At 35.8% G+C, this 15,628-nt stretch overlaps 1 protein-coding gene across 1 annotated transcript; it reads right to left on the bottom strand.

Annotated features, from left to right (window-relative positions):
• Positions 1–10,511: 10,511 nt before the first annotated feature.
• Positions 10,512–13,975, bottom strand: LOC134839235 (uncharacterized). Its single transcript, XM_063854719.1, has 2 exons — positions 12,190–13,975; positions 10,512–11,331 (listed from the first exon to the last, which is right to left on the bottom strand). Exons 1-2 carry the CDS (start codon positions 13,727–13,729, stop codon positions 10,709–10,711), a joined length of 2,163 nt encoding a protein of 720 aa, XP_063710789.1. The 5' UTR covers positions 13,730–13,975; the 3' UTR covers positions 10,512–10,708.
• Positions 13,976–15,628: the final 1,653 nt, after the last annotated feature.

Here is a 15,628-nt window from a genome sequence, read left to right as displayed (position 1 = left end):
CTAAAATTTACGCATTTTGATTGTCAACTAATGACATCGAATAAAATGTTCTCACTTAATAAAGTAGCTCCCTGCAAAATACAACCTGAAAATATCGAAAACACAACTGCCGAGGTTACTCTTTACCAACGGAATTATAGCACAAAAATTAACGCGACAATGTGTCGTATAAAACACCAATCTATCCGATGGTTTTGTGATTCTTTCGATTCAAGCGGAATAGTCGCTCGCCAAAATATAATCACAACTGATATACACAATTCCCCTGATACTTGTAAGCACGCCGCCGAACGGGGACATGTTAACTTAGGATACTCAAAAATATTCCTTTTCGCTTCGACGAAAAAATCGTAACAAAAACAAATAGAGGCAAAGTTGATGGCGAATACCACAACGAATGCAGCGATCGTTTTTGGATCCATTTGGATACTTTCGAATCATACATGCAAAATATTTCCTTAACTGTCAATCTAAAAGATGGCACCGTTAATAACTGGCAAAACATTCCATTACCTTGTCCTGTATATGAAAACGGATGTGAAACAACATCACTCGACCCTTTTGCATATACTTGGAACGAGCCAGAAAACTGCATTTTTTCGGTTCTCAATAAATTCGAAGCAAAAATGATTCGAAATGAAGAAAATTATTATATTGTAAAAGACTCTTTTACTAAAATATCCAACCACCATACTCGAGGTAGAGACACTCAACAATTTATGCTAAAAATTCTAAATAAACCACAATGTTTATGTAGACACCCAAAAATAGTCTACCCAACCCAATACGAATCATTGTTCATAGCATACCAAAACGGTTTTAATATGGATACTAGTTTACAAATAAACCCGAGTGCTGATACAGGAATTATTCATTCGGAGCCAATTTTGACTTACGTAAAATACGCAAAAGATGAAAATTATCCCTTTGCACCGGGACAAATAGACTACGAAGCTCATCTAGGAACAAAACTAGATTATATTCTTTTTTGAAGCTTTTACAAGCTTCGAACTGCCGAATTGGCACTTTTAACGAATCAATGTGAGTTAGAACGCTCCATGATTCTCAATACTTTAATGCTCTCTATCGAAAGCCCGCGTTTAGCCGGCTATATTTTGACCCGAAATAGGTCTATGTTTTTAGAGAACAATAGCAATTATGCCTGGCTCTACCACTGCCCAAAATTTTATTCTCCATTACAAATAATGGATGCATGCTATAATCGGATACCAATTATGTATCGCGAAAAAATTTATTTCGTCGACCCAATCACTCGACAAACTTTTAAATCGGCAGATCAACAAGACTGCTCCGATAAGCATTTAAATCTTTATCAACTAGATGTTGATAACGATAATTCTTGGATCGAACTCACACCCTCTATTACTAGAGTAAAAGGTCCAGATCTTTTTAAGCCGAAAGAAATTAAACGGCAAGTAAAACACTCTCTTGCATCTAGTTATGATGCTTCTATTTACACTTATGCACAAATGCAAAAATTTTGGAGCATGATTACCGATCACTCTGAAATGAAGGGTATTTTACAAAAAGTATCCCAAACTTTTCTTAATGCAAGAAAACACTTCTATCCGGACTCAAGTAGTCAATACGGATCTACGTAAAACATATACTTAGACTATCTCATCTCGCCTGATTTTTGGAAGAACGAGTACACTCGTGTTTTTGTGGCAAAACAGTACTATTTAGAAAGATGCGGAATAATATTCGCCTCTTTCCTTTTCGTCAAGTTTATACTCGACGCTCTTGTATTTGTAATAAAAGTTTTACACATACACAAACAAACTTCGGAAAAATTATGTTAGCCGCCTTTTACAATATACCTTTCACTTCTATCGTGACTTCAATATTTGCTCAAAATGAAAACGATCAAAATATTGAGCTTGATCATAAGCCTCAGGCACCTCAACAAGAGGATTCTGATAACGAAAATCAGGATAAAATTTATCCTAGACTCCAACTAGTCGATTACAATAATCGACCCGCAGTACCAGTCTAATTTATTTTATGTTTTAGGATATGCCCACTGATCTTCTTCACACTCCACTTGAAGAAGACTTGTTCGATTTCGAAAACCTTCTGTCTCTAAATGACCCTATGGAAATGCCATCCAAAATAATCAACCCGATTAATCAACCAAAATTGAATACCATTTTTAAAATTCCAAAAGTGAAAAATTCTAACTGCATTCAAAAGAGAAAAGCAATTGTCCGACCTTTCAAAATTCTCCCCTCTTCTTCAACTAGGCAAAACCTAGATTCTGACACTGTAATATTTCACCAATCCACAAACTCTCTAGAACTTGAATCAAAAATTGCGATTCAAGTCAAAAAGGAACAAAACCTCAACCCCAGGAAACCACCAAATTTTGACACTAGCTTAAATTATGCACTCTCTCCCTTTATTAACAGATTTAAGATAGACACCTATCACCCTTACCAAAACGGTAAAGGTGCATACCGTCTGGTTAATCCACAACTCCCCCATCAACATATTTGTGTTCCTGCAGCCTTTATAACTGCCCAAATGCAGACTCCAATCCTTGACTCCTACACGGATCAAGTGCAAAAAAATTACATAAACGACCTAAATCACATCAACCAAATGCAGAAAACCATAACAGTGCTCCGGGAAAAAAAATAAGGATCTCAGCAATAAATATCTGAGCCTAAAAACCCAGGTGGAAGGAAACTATTAGTTTCAAGATTCACTATTAACCTCTGTCTTTTTATTTTTTAACTCCAACTGTGATTTGGCCGCCGCCACTTTACAAAGTATGTATGCTTCTACAATTATAGTCCAGTATTACCGATAAGTAGATTCGCTCAATCAAATTTGAAAAACTGTAATTTAAGCTATATTTCTCAAATGTATCCAGCTGTGATTTGGCCGCCGCCACACTTCTCGCAGCTTTTCTTCAAGCAGCTTTTCTTCAACCGACTACAAGCAGCTTTTCTTCAACCGACTACAAGCAGCTTTTCTTCAACCGACTACAAGCAGCTTTTCTTCAACCGACTACAAGCAGCCATTCATCAACCGACTACACTACAAGCCACCACTTTACGAACAAACTATCAAAATCAGAAATAAAAACTTTACGCAAACTCTATTAAAATTTTTTTGATGCTTTGTAAATTATATTATGCTTTTAGATTTGTTGTCAATGGGTATCACCGTTTAACAATCACCCTATAAGATGGTTGGATGTTCTGAATTGAAATCAGAAACACAATTATTAATCTTTTACCATATGTTCTGACTTGAAGTCAGAAACATAAATTCTTAAACTTTTACCATATGTTCTAACTTGAAATAATGTGTTTGCTCGGTTGATAAAATATCGCCAAAAGCAAACATTACAGCATGTGTTGTTTCTTTCTGATTGGTTTAACCAACAGATGGAATGTTGAAAATATCAAAATCTATGGTGTATAAGCCAAGCGAAAATATACCAAATATCACTTCATCACTTTCTCAAAATCTCAAATCTCACAACCACTCTCATACTGAGACCCCCAACCATCCTAATAACCAAAATCTCAAATCTCTATCTCGATAACTATCAATCCATACCCCAATGTCTCTTGAAATAAAATTGATGTGTGTCCTCTATATTTGAAATAATATACCTATTTACGAGTGAACGAAACTTTGTCTGTTGAATAAGAGTAGGAAAGTCTTAGCAACATTCAGAAAGACCCCTTGTTCTAACTAGCTGCGATTTGGTCGATCGCATAAGTTAAGTCGAGTTAGTTTGGAATAATTGTATCTAAAGTTAAATTTTCCTTGAATTGAATTCTCAGATTTAGAAATTTTACAGATGACGACAGCTTTCGTTTCGAGCATTCTGAGTGTGTATCTATTTTTCGTCTTCATTTTCTCCTCAGAAGTGAGATCGCAGCAGAACTTCCCAATATTCCTAACAAATTTTGTGGATTTGGTAGCCGTAGGACCCGGTTTGCTCGGAAGCTTTCTGGTAACCCAGACTATTCAGCAGCACGACCCCCATAGACAGGAAGCTTTTACGGGCAACTCATTTTCGAGGTATACACAATTGCGCAACAAAGTACGAAAAATATTATGGGAGCAAATAGTATACAAAGTTAACTTTTTCTGGTGGCGTTGTTTGCCTCCATGTCTGAAAATGAGAGTGAACGAATACGGTCTCGGTATATGCGCTCTCATCATTGCTTACGAACGATACGTGAATGTATGTCAACCAACTAAAACCGGTGATCTTCTTTCTTATCGGAACCGACTTTTGAGAAACGCGCTGGCCGTTGGAGTTATATTTCTGCTAACTTTTGTGGACGCTTTTCACAGATATAACCAAGGTGACTGGAAATGCGACAAGGCCCCGGTTTTTGGCTCGGTGCAAGATAACTGGCAAAGACTCGCAAATAGTTGCATTACAGGCATTATTTTCTCTTGCATTCCGACAATTTGGTCAATGTACTACTATGCAAAAATTATCAAAGTTCTCATTGAACGTCCCAAGCGAATCGGTCGAAATCTCAACTTGATAATGGCGTTCGGAGTTTCTTCTTTGATCTTTGGGCTGTCATTTCTGGTGAAGTTTGGACACGTCGTTTTTTCCTTGTATTTCGAAAACTACGTGTCTGTTCGCAATCACGGTAATTACCCTCTTCACGCAAACCAATTCAGCAAAGAATTTTTGGGCGCTGTACCCACTGTCGTTTCAATCACTAATCCGTTTATTTTTCTGCTTGTGGTGAAAAGCTATCGTAAGCCCTTCATGAAAGCCTTCAGCAAAAAGACGAACAAAAATGAGGCTTGAGCAATCGAATCCTGGAGTAGTATACTGGTTTCCCTTTTCCTGCAGTTTGCACTATACACTTTTTGGAACTAAAACATCATTATGACGCCAACCTCGGTTTTTATAACTAAGTACATATTTGTCCCGGGTTACCTGTCCATGGTTTGCAGGGATTGCCCTGGACTTCGTGGAGAAATCTAAAATTCCAGGCCTGAGCTTCCATGTTTTTTGGTTGAATATTCAAATTTTTCAAATTTGCAATTATTTTAGATTCTACCCGAAAACAAAGCAAACCTAAGAATACTATCAATATGAAAACCCATAAGTTATTTGGCAGTATTTCGTAGTAGCTGCTTTAGTAGATTCACGTTTGATGCAAAGTTTGAAATTTTAACAGATTTATCAAAACAAAATATTTTATGTGGCTAGATGGCTTCTACCTCGAAAAAAAACGGTCTTTGAAACATTTTCTAAGATGCTTTTGAAAACAACAAATAATATAATCATGGCTTCACTCAAAATATTTATTTTTATTTTTGTTTCTTTTGTGTGAAAAATTGAGGTTGGATCACGCCATACACCAAAAATTTTAGGTTCTGAAAAAATTGTGAACCTAAAAGTGGCTTTGCGTTGACTAAGAAGTTAACGAAAATTTTTGTAGAAAAAAAGATTTCCTGAATTTCTTAGACGAGTGCCTGGCAAGTGTTCAGGTCTGTTTTTCAAAGATTTTTTTTTCGTACATCTCTTGGCAGGGTTCCTGGATGGCCCGGGGTTCAGGTCTTTAAATTCCTCGCAAGAAGTTCAAGGTTTTCCCCTGCTTATGTAACCTGGCGTGCTTTGACGCGTCTGGATTACACGGATACATCTTTTGCGTGTTTAGGGAAGTATGTGAGTGAACTCCACAATCAATTGATCCCTTTACAAAATGCCAACAAGTTATTTCTTTTCGTGGATTCCGGAGAAAAACGTGTTTCAGCCGTTGAAGTGGGTTCCGTTAAATGTCGCTAGATTCTAAAACTTGTGATAAGATTCTGAGGTCAATTTATTCTTTTTACTACTGGATTTCCCTGATTGTCAGCAGTGAGTTTGCAGCCAGTTTCAGTTTTTTTGTCGCTGGATTCCACATGCACAATTTTAAATGTTTGAACATGTATCGGACCTTTTTTTCAACTTATCCCCTCCAAATTTAAATGCAGTTAATTTAAAATGTATAAAACAAATGATATCAGCAAATGAGACAGTTAAACCGCTCAATTTATTTTAGCAAAACAGACATAAGTTTTCAATTTTTACTCCTTTTTGTCAAATTTTGGACTCAAATTAATTGTTTCAAGTTTGGCCGTTCCATCAAGTCCAGATTAGCGGATGAGTTTTCGGGACATTCGCCAGGTACTCTTTGCATTCTACAGATGACACAATTTCGTTATTGGATATCCCGGAATCATATTAAATTTTTCATTGCAATCCAAATAATTATGTTTTTGACTGGATGTATTTTTGCTCGATTATTTCATTGGGCGAGACAAATCCGAGAATGTTACACCCCTTCCGCAGCATTTACGGCAATTGTCGTAAATACTGAGGGGGTTCAAAAAAGGGGTTTGTCTCATTCGACGAATAGGTAGGGTATTGAGGGAGAGAGGTTATTAAAATGATGAGATAAGAGTCATATGCGGAAAAGTTTGGAAGTTGATATGTCTCAAAAGCTGATATAAATTGTCATATAAAAAAGAATATAGCATTTATTGAAACTGGAAGGGATACATTCACTGCATACTCTACAAAAAAGTGATCAAAAAATGGGTCCAATAATTGTTCAAACTATCAAAACTTTATTTGTGGAATTGAGTGCGGAATCACCTTAGAAATTGTGGAATCCAGCGACAAAAAAAGACGAAAGACGAATAGATTGCGGAATCCAATAACACTTTGCTTCAATTTTTTCCTAATACAAAATTACATTTGTCTGCGGAGTCAAAAATAAGCATTTCTTAGCATTTTTCTTCGAAATCCGCGTTGTCGCTGGTTTCCAATTTTTTGCTCGTTAGCTAATTTTTAGTAGTTCTACGTAGTACATAAACAATTGTCTTTCAATTCCATCAGATTTCCGACTTCAAAGTTTTTTTTTGAAATGATTCGGTATCCAACGCACTTTATGCAGTTTCCAAACCACTACTAAACTATCCGAGCTTTGCACCTGAATGATGTATAATCATGATTCGAATGTTTCAAACTTTCTTGAATAAAAACTCTTGTCAGTAATTTTTACCTGAAAACTTTAACGGAGATTTCTTCAAAGCAAACCAAGCTGTTCACCAGAGCAGGAAACCGATTGAAGAAAATAAAAAAATCAATTTGAAAAAAAACGAAAATATTACACTTTAGACTTTTAACTTTTTCCTGCATCGAAACCCTACAACATATCAAGTTGCGAAATGATTCATGCCAGGACCAATTATTGTTCCGACTTTCGATACGAAAGTAACGGAATATTTGTGCTCGGGGTGGGTTTTTTTTTCTTCAGACAAATTTCGACTTTTTAACTAGCCATTTTCGACGGATTTTTTTTACATCATTCAAAAGGTATTGTTGTTCTGAGCTTAAAATCGAAAAGATATTTCACCTGTGATTATTTTTCGTAAAGTTATGAGGGTTTAAAGATTGCCATTTTGGCCATTTTGACCAATTTGGGACAATTAACGCGCGATATATAATTCACGCTATTAACGCGTAAGCGGAGATTTAATCCGTCTTATAAATCGTTCCAAATTGGTTGAACGAAGCTTATTTGCCATAATTGATTTGTTACAAGGAACGAATTCTATCTTTTGTACTTTATATGGCGTGTGGGGGGATGATTTTCATAAAAAATTTCAAACTTTAGAAAAGAAAATTTTCATTTTATTTTATTTCATTTCATTTTTTTATGAACGGAGAACCTTAAAAGGTAGTCGGAACATTCAGGGCTTCGCCCTGATACGAGCAGTCTTGTTTTAAATTATCTCCAATTGAAACACTCATTTTTTTAGATGGGAAAAAATGAATATGATGTGATATCTACTCATGAAAAATTTCATTTTCATGGATTAAAAATATGCAAATTTTCAGTCGAATATCATTTATTTCAAATGCAATAGAATTGATCATTTTTATTCAATTTAAATTTACTGCAATTAAAAAAAAGCTACAATTTATTACTCATACTCGCGGCTTTTTTGATTTCAATTGTTTCAATTAAAGCAAAACACTCCTCTTTGTGATTTATATTTCGTGTAGCGGACTATTTAAAAAAAAATCTTGATCAAATTTTCGAAGAAAACTAATTGCAAAATACTTTGAAGACATTCAAAGCATTCAGAATTTCACCCATTAGATTCCGTTTTGCTTGCTTATCTATTTTTTTTTGTTCAAAGTCAGAGCTTTTTGTCTAAATTTTAAATTTTGCGGTAACATTTTGTGTTTAAGTGAACCAAAACGCACATACTACACATTTAGTAGTTTGAGTTTTTTCTGGTTTCAATAAACAAACTTGTTTTAATGTTCAAAAAACATATGGATATTTTAAAGCTGACCGGCTTATATTTTGACCCCGGTTGACTGATGTATTAAACAATTGAAAATGACACCAATTCAATGAGACTCACGCGTATTAGATTTTCTGAGCACATCGATTGTTTTCAACAAGGTAACCTCAGTTATTGCTCCTCAAAATAATTTTGATTTCCGTTTGAAAAAACTTTTATCATATAGTTTTCATATATGAAAATTATATGATATGCATGTTCATCAGCATAAACATAAATTGAGACAAAGAAATTTTAATCCCGTTTTTGGTTGCAAACTTGCTTTTGTGCTCAAATATATTTTTACGAAAAAAAAGTTTTGCATGAAAAATTTGACTTTTTGTGTTTATAACGTAGTCCAGGATGAGCTTTTCACCCAAAAACTCCAAAAATAAAAAAAGCGTTTTTTGTTAACACTATTTTGATTTTTTGTTTCATTTGCTAAGATAAAAATAAATTTGTAAAAAAAACAGGCGTTTTTTTCTCAACTACCAAAATTTTCAAACTGAAAATTATCTAGGCTGATACAAAAAGTTACATTTTTCCTATATAGTTCCATGAGAAAATGTTGAAATTAACTTTCATGGCTAAAATCACCAAATGCAGATTATCTACGCGGTAACTGCCAGTTACACTCTGGGTTTTTTTAGGACAAGAAATCCTTGGTTAGTGTTTCGGATGAAACACAAGATTTCAGAACGAATTTTTTTTTGTATTTTCAATCATGGGAAAAATGCTCATCATAGAAATTCATAGTTTGTAAATAATGCTTATCATGCTATTTTCATACAATTTTGGGGATAGACAGATTGATGAGAAAGCTCAAATTTTAATTCCAGAGTATGAAAAAATTGATTGTTATAAAATTTCATACTATGGAAAAAATTCTGATTTTGCTATTTTTATACTTTTACTTTTATGAAATTGTATGAAAAAGTATGATAAGTAATTTTTTCATATATGAAAATTGTATGATAAGCATTTTTGTGTCAACCCGGGGTTTAAAGATTGCAATTTTGGCCATATTGGGACAATTAACGGCCGAGATATTTCGCGGAGATTTCATCCGTCTTAGAAATTGTTCCAAATTAGTTGAGGGAAGCTTATTTACCATAATTAGTTTGTTACTAGAAGCGAAATCTATCACTTTGTACTTTATATGGTGTGTGGGGTGATGATTTTCACAAAAAATCCCAATTAAAAAAAATTCGTATATTTTATTACATTTAACTTTTGCATGTTTTTACCTGCTCCAATGAACCTAAACGGCAGTCGGAACATTCAAGGCCTCGCCCTGATACGAGCAGTCTTGTTTGATTTGTTGTTATCATGTGTACTACTTTGGTGAAATAAATTCTTTCTTTCTTTCTTTGCTGTTGCACCATGTAAAACTTTTAATATTTAATATCGGTTTAACCTTCATTTCAAGTTAGTTTCGAAATCATTCCAATTTTGCAGGAAATAGTTTTATCAGCTGCACAAAAGTTTTCAGGCTAATTTTCTCATCAAACGTTATGTTGTAACTGTTTTGTTGACTAATTTTTTTTAAATAAGCTTATTAACTTTTTCAACTCATTCACATACTTATTTAGTAATTTTTATTTTTGGAGTCATAATCAAATTATCTGTTCTCAAGATCTTTGATTCTATCATCGACGTCGAAACTGCTACTAACAGTATAAATACTTCAGCACCACTTATTTCTCAAAAAACACATTACACGTCGATCATCGGAACATCTCCTAAACGAGGCAAACTGGCAAAAAGCTTATAATCGAAACGTCGACCGGGGAAGCAAGTGCTTATTTGCTGATAATTCAAATCAAGCCTTTAATCGATATCACCTTTAGGTTTGACCCTGAATTGAGCAACGATCGCTGTTGAGAAGACTGTCTGTGGTCAAGTGGGTTAGGCACATCTCTCTTAACACGAGGGTCATGCGTTCGAATCCCGCTTCGGTCACGGCTGGAGGGGTCCCAGTGTCATCCGCCTCCTCAAGGTGGGACCGGCTGCGGCAAAATGGATGACATCTCCCCCTCCCCCACGGTTGGTCATGCACTGAGCAGGCCGGGGGCAAATAAAAAAAAATAAAAGACTGTCTGTTAAAATTTTCAAGAGTTTAACTTCTAAATTTATAACCTTTGCTTCTAACTTTCGCTCCTTTTCCTTTTCGCCCTCCTCACACAAGCAGCAACTTTTATGGTTCAACGAGTGGCTCTACAAGGTTGAGTATGAATAACAAATATATTTGAAATAGCTTAATAAGTCTGCATGTCAATTTTTACAACAATCGAACAAAGTGAACAATTTGAAACAATTTTGTTTTTGCGGGTGGGGAAGGAAAAGAGTCCTAATTTATTCCCTGGTCGATACTGGGGTTTACCCCACAGCTATGGGCCTCTCTCAAGTGACGTATCGCTGTTCGTTTAGTTTTAGAAGCATACAAGCAGAATTGGCATTTGAAAGGTCTTGCATTTGCGTGGAAATGTGCTTTGTGGATTCTTAGAGCCGCTGCACTTGTAGAAAGAGAGCCACATATTTCACAAGCTTTTTGTTCCGGAGTCATCTTAGATTTTTTCAACGTGTTTGAGCTCCAAGTTTTGCTATTTCTCTGAACAGATTTTGAACAAGTTGAAAGTTTTGTGAAATGTTTTCTAGCACCGAAAGCGTTTTGGCTAGAATCTTCATAAGTTGACTTGGCAGTAGAACTTGGTAGTTGATAAGACGAGGCTGCAAAATTTTCATTGCAAGGCGTAAAAGGTACTGGTTGATATGTCAGAGTCATAAGTGACGATGAAGGGTGACTCATTTTTATTAGAGGCGGCGGGGGTCCCGGGAGAGGCACGAAGGCAGGTCGGATGGATGAGACGTTCGATTGGGACATGAATGAAAAGGTTTGAACTGCTTGCAGTAACGAAGGAAGTTTCTTTGGTTGGATCCTCGCATACCCTGTTGTCGATAATGAGTTGCCAGCTGAAACATGTTTTTTTTTCAAATATATCGTTACAGCAGGATTGCCTCTGATCAAAGTCTGCACAATTGTTTTTTTCTGTGCTGGAACTTCGAAATGAATTTTAAAGTTTCGATGGCCTTTATTTCGTCAACTCTAATTATTTCTCAAGTTACCCTAAAATTTAAAAAAAAAACGCACTTCACAAATTTTTATTTGAGCCACCGCAAACTTTTTTCCAGACTTTTTTGAGCGTTGGTCGACTAAAAACTGATGTCATAATACAGTACTAAAGGAGGAATATTTTGGGCAGTCAGTTGTGGACTGCCCAAACAAAGGTTGAATGTTTCAGCAGACCACAACCCTCACCCATAATCCTTCAAATAGCCCCTCAACTCCCACCCATACACCCGCTCTTGTTTCTTTCATTTTTTGATCACTTGAAATTAAGCATGGATTAAATCATATCGCTAAAAACTTGCGGTTTCATAAAAGCTCATTTAACAGTTAAGGCAAAATCTTAAAAAGGCGGTGCCCTCAAACAAGTCGATAATTTTTATTGAACTACCGAAAAACTTTTCCCTTAGAGTCCTCAAAGTCTCCCTAAAATTGCTGCATACAAACCGATTGCCCTCGTGCAATTTTGAGGACGATTAAAGCCCCGAAAGTGATCTAGTTTTGGACGTTTTTGTCGATTAGAAAGTACCTAAATTTGATGAAATCTCCTCTTTCATTTTTACTCTTTTTGGAAAATTGGTACTAATTAGTTTTATTATTCTTCCAACTAAAATTCGACACCAAAATGTTGCAAATAAGACAATGAGCCAGCCAAAAATGTTTCGAGTAAAATTTGAAATTTTGATGTCTTATAATGAATTTACCCGAAATAGTGTAGGCAGCCGGTTTTTTGGTAAGCTCCATACTTAACAAGGATCTGCTGGCCGCGCCATTGAACTTTGGTCTAATCATGCTTTTCTTATTGACACCACGCCTATCAACGTAAGTTTCGGTAATTTGAGTCGGATTATTTTGATTAACTCGAAGAATTGTCGAACGTTTTCCAGGAATTGTCCCCGGAAACGTTTTCGTTCTAGAAAGGTCACGAGGCTTTTGAGATTGAATACGGGAACCACTTGAGATGAAATCATTGCTACTTTTGTTAGCGGCGCTACTTTCTTGATGATTTGTGTTCTGGTTGATATCTTGAGTCGTTTTCTTTTTGAGAAGCGAAGAGCAAGCGTCGAGCGCGATTCTGTAATTATCAATCGGATCCTGATCTGATGGCACGACTGTAAAGTTCGCACCGAGCTCCATATCAATATGACCTTGACCTATAACTCTTGCGCTGGTTGGATTTGAAAAGCGGAGGTGATTATTCAAGGCTGTTTCGCTTTGTAAACTAAATGTTTGTCCTTGAGTGTGAGTTTCTGCGGCTTCATAAATGTTATCGCTACTATTCGATTTTGTTTCCAATAATCGACAAATTTCAGAATTTTGGTTGTCGTTTGCGGAACTTTGAGATAGAACTGCAGCGCTGCACTGATTTCTGCCATTTTCAAACTGGGATCTTCGGTTGCGTGCAAATTCGTTTACACGGGATGAAACCATATCGCCGTTTCGTAAAACGTTAGAATTATCTCCAATTTCTGTTTGCGATTCTTTTGAAAAACTCATCTGTGAATCGCTAGTTTTTATCGCGTCCAAAATGTTATTATTTTCTATATTATGTTCAATTTCTGGTGCTTTTTCAATAGAGTCCCCCGGTATAGTCAAAAAGTTTGAGATGAAATCTTTCAAACAGTCATCTACTGGAAACAACTTACTTAGTTCTGTGGCTAACTTCGACATGTTCTGTTGAGTATAAGTTTCACTTGCATTCTTGCAAACTTCCTCGTTCGAAATGGAGTTTGGCCGAACCAATAAGTCGGCGTCGAAATGATTTCGGCCACTGAAATTATCTGACAAAGAAGTTTCAAAGACATTTTCATAATGAGACAACTCCGTTCCGATTATGTTCTTTTGAGTTTCGGCGTTTTGAGCATCTTTGCAATAGATGCTGCTCGTATCCATAACCCCAAAGTCAATCACTTTAGCTGAATTGCTAGTGTTTTCGATTTCTGCCGTTTCCAACAATTTATCTCCATTTTTTTCGCCAAACCACGATTTGTCGCCGAAGTTGTTGGTTTTTGCTTGGAAGTTTTTTTCAAGGGTCTCCTTAATGTTCAAAGATAACGTCACTGTTCCAAAGCACTTGTCGGCCTCTTTATTAACCAGCAAAATTGTGAAGTTGTCACTATCCGAAAAAATATCGCTGCGAGCTTTTGCGGGGTTCGCTAGAGATGCAAAAAAATTTCGGTCAAGTGATATTGATATATTCAAATACTCGTTTGAATCTTGAGCCGAAGAGTTCATTTGTATCATGTAGTTGGCGATGAAAACATAGTTTTGAATAAAGTTTTCAAGTTTCTGAAAATGGCTTTGTCGTATACGTTTTCTGGCAGAACCACATCATTGATAGGCATTGACAGCAGCGATTTGCTTAATAAGCTGCTAAAGTTCACTTTTAATTGGTAGTTTTATGCTAAATATGGTACTAACAAAAATGCGCAAAGCAAAAGAGTTTTTCAAAACTCATTTATTTTCACCAGTGCGCGACAACATATCAGAATGAAGCATCGCTCGCTACAAACAGTCCACTTAAAAATCAAGTTGGACTTTATTGCTGATGATTCAATAGTTTTTGTGACAATTACTTTAGCTCACCAAGAAAAAAAAACACGCGTAATGAACATCTAACGACGTGCATATAAATTGTTCTTTTTTGGTAGCAGATTCGATTACATATTGGATGTTTCGATTGAAGATGCTCAAAATCGATTGAAGATGCCATCTTGTTTTGTATAGATGTTCCTTGTGCAACAAATTGATTTATGTTTTTAGCGTCTAATATATTATATTGCGCGTTATGTTTAGTTCGGATTCAGCGAAAATCGAAAAGGTAGCAGCCTATCTCTTATGGTAACTCCACGAGCAAAATCTAATGGCTTACTTGAATAAAGTACAGTCAGTCATACGGACAGACTTTCACAAAAGGGAAGCAAGTTAACTACGCCAGTTAAAATCTTCGTTTGATGTGATAGACCGAAGTAATGGTTAATACTAAAGGTCAGACAAGACCTGTTCAAAATAATTAATTTTTTAGATCACAGCAGTCCTGATGACCGGAGTTTTATTAAAAGAAAGTCCAGATTTACAATTAGCCTTTATGTCATCTCGTGTTAAGTTAAAGTTCATAATGTTTCAGAGAGAAGATTAAAATTTTACGATCACTTGCGCCAATAAAATAGTTTAGAAACAGTGGTTTCAACTGAGCAATTGAAAAAAAAACATGTTATAAAATAATGCATAACTGAATGACATGAAAACAAGTTGGTATGAAAAACAAGTTCGAAAAACAAGCAGTGATTTGTTCCTCCAATGGGTGTTTCTGGTAGTTATAATTGCCGGGAAACAGTTCCCGGAGACAGTTCCAGGCTTTCTAGTATTTTCTGTGGTTATGAGAGTTGATTAATCAGGATGGTCCACCACAATTGGGTTATTGATTGTGACACGTTGTGAAGTTTTCTAAGCGTCTAATAGATCTATGAAAAAAAAACATTTGCTAAACAAATTAGGAAAATCCTGTGGATTTCCAACAAACCACAATATCTACAGACCGCCATATTTTGCAGCCGAAATTACGTCATGTTGAAGTTTCTCTCTTGAGGTAAAACAACTATTTACGAATTGGTTAATTTGTCACAATAGTCTCTTAACATTTATCCTATTTCAGATAAGCTATGTGAGGCCACAGACGTCTTAACATAATGACCTTGTGCACTGAAGATCATTCTATCAGCCACAATACATATCTCCTATTCCCCCCATGTACAAACATACGTAACCAATGTAATCCACTGTTTCAACAATATAACTTAAACTAACACATCGTTAAGCAATAATATGTATCACCAGTAACTTAGGGCATCTTGTAAAGATATTGCTTTTAGTTTCAGTCAAAATTTGTACAGTTTTAATGTCTATTGTTTTTAATCATAGTTTCGATTTTTAGATTGCCATGCTTTCTTTCTCTCCTTGCAAAAGCTCCTCTCTTTCTCTCCCTTTCATGTCACATGTATTCGGTGCCTGGTTGTTCCGAGGACCATTGCTCTTGCTCGCTCGGAGGTAAATCGCCATAATCATAGTTTTCGTCTAACTCCTTATCCAAATATGCCACTTGTGCATATACGCTCACTGCCTTGATCGAGTAGTCCGATGTTA

This window comes from Symsagittifera roscoffensis, chromosome 2 (assembly GCF_963678635.1).
Source record: "Symsagittifera roscoffensis chromosome 2, txSymRosc1.1, whole genome shotgun sequence".
NCBI lineage: Eukaryota > Metazoa > Xenacoelomorpha > Acoela > Convolutidae > Symsagittifera > Symsagittifera roscoffensis.
The sequence above is the reverse complement of the archived record's forward strand: the minus strand, read 5'-3'. Positions and strand labels throughout refer to the sequence as shown.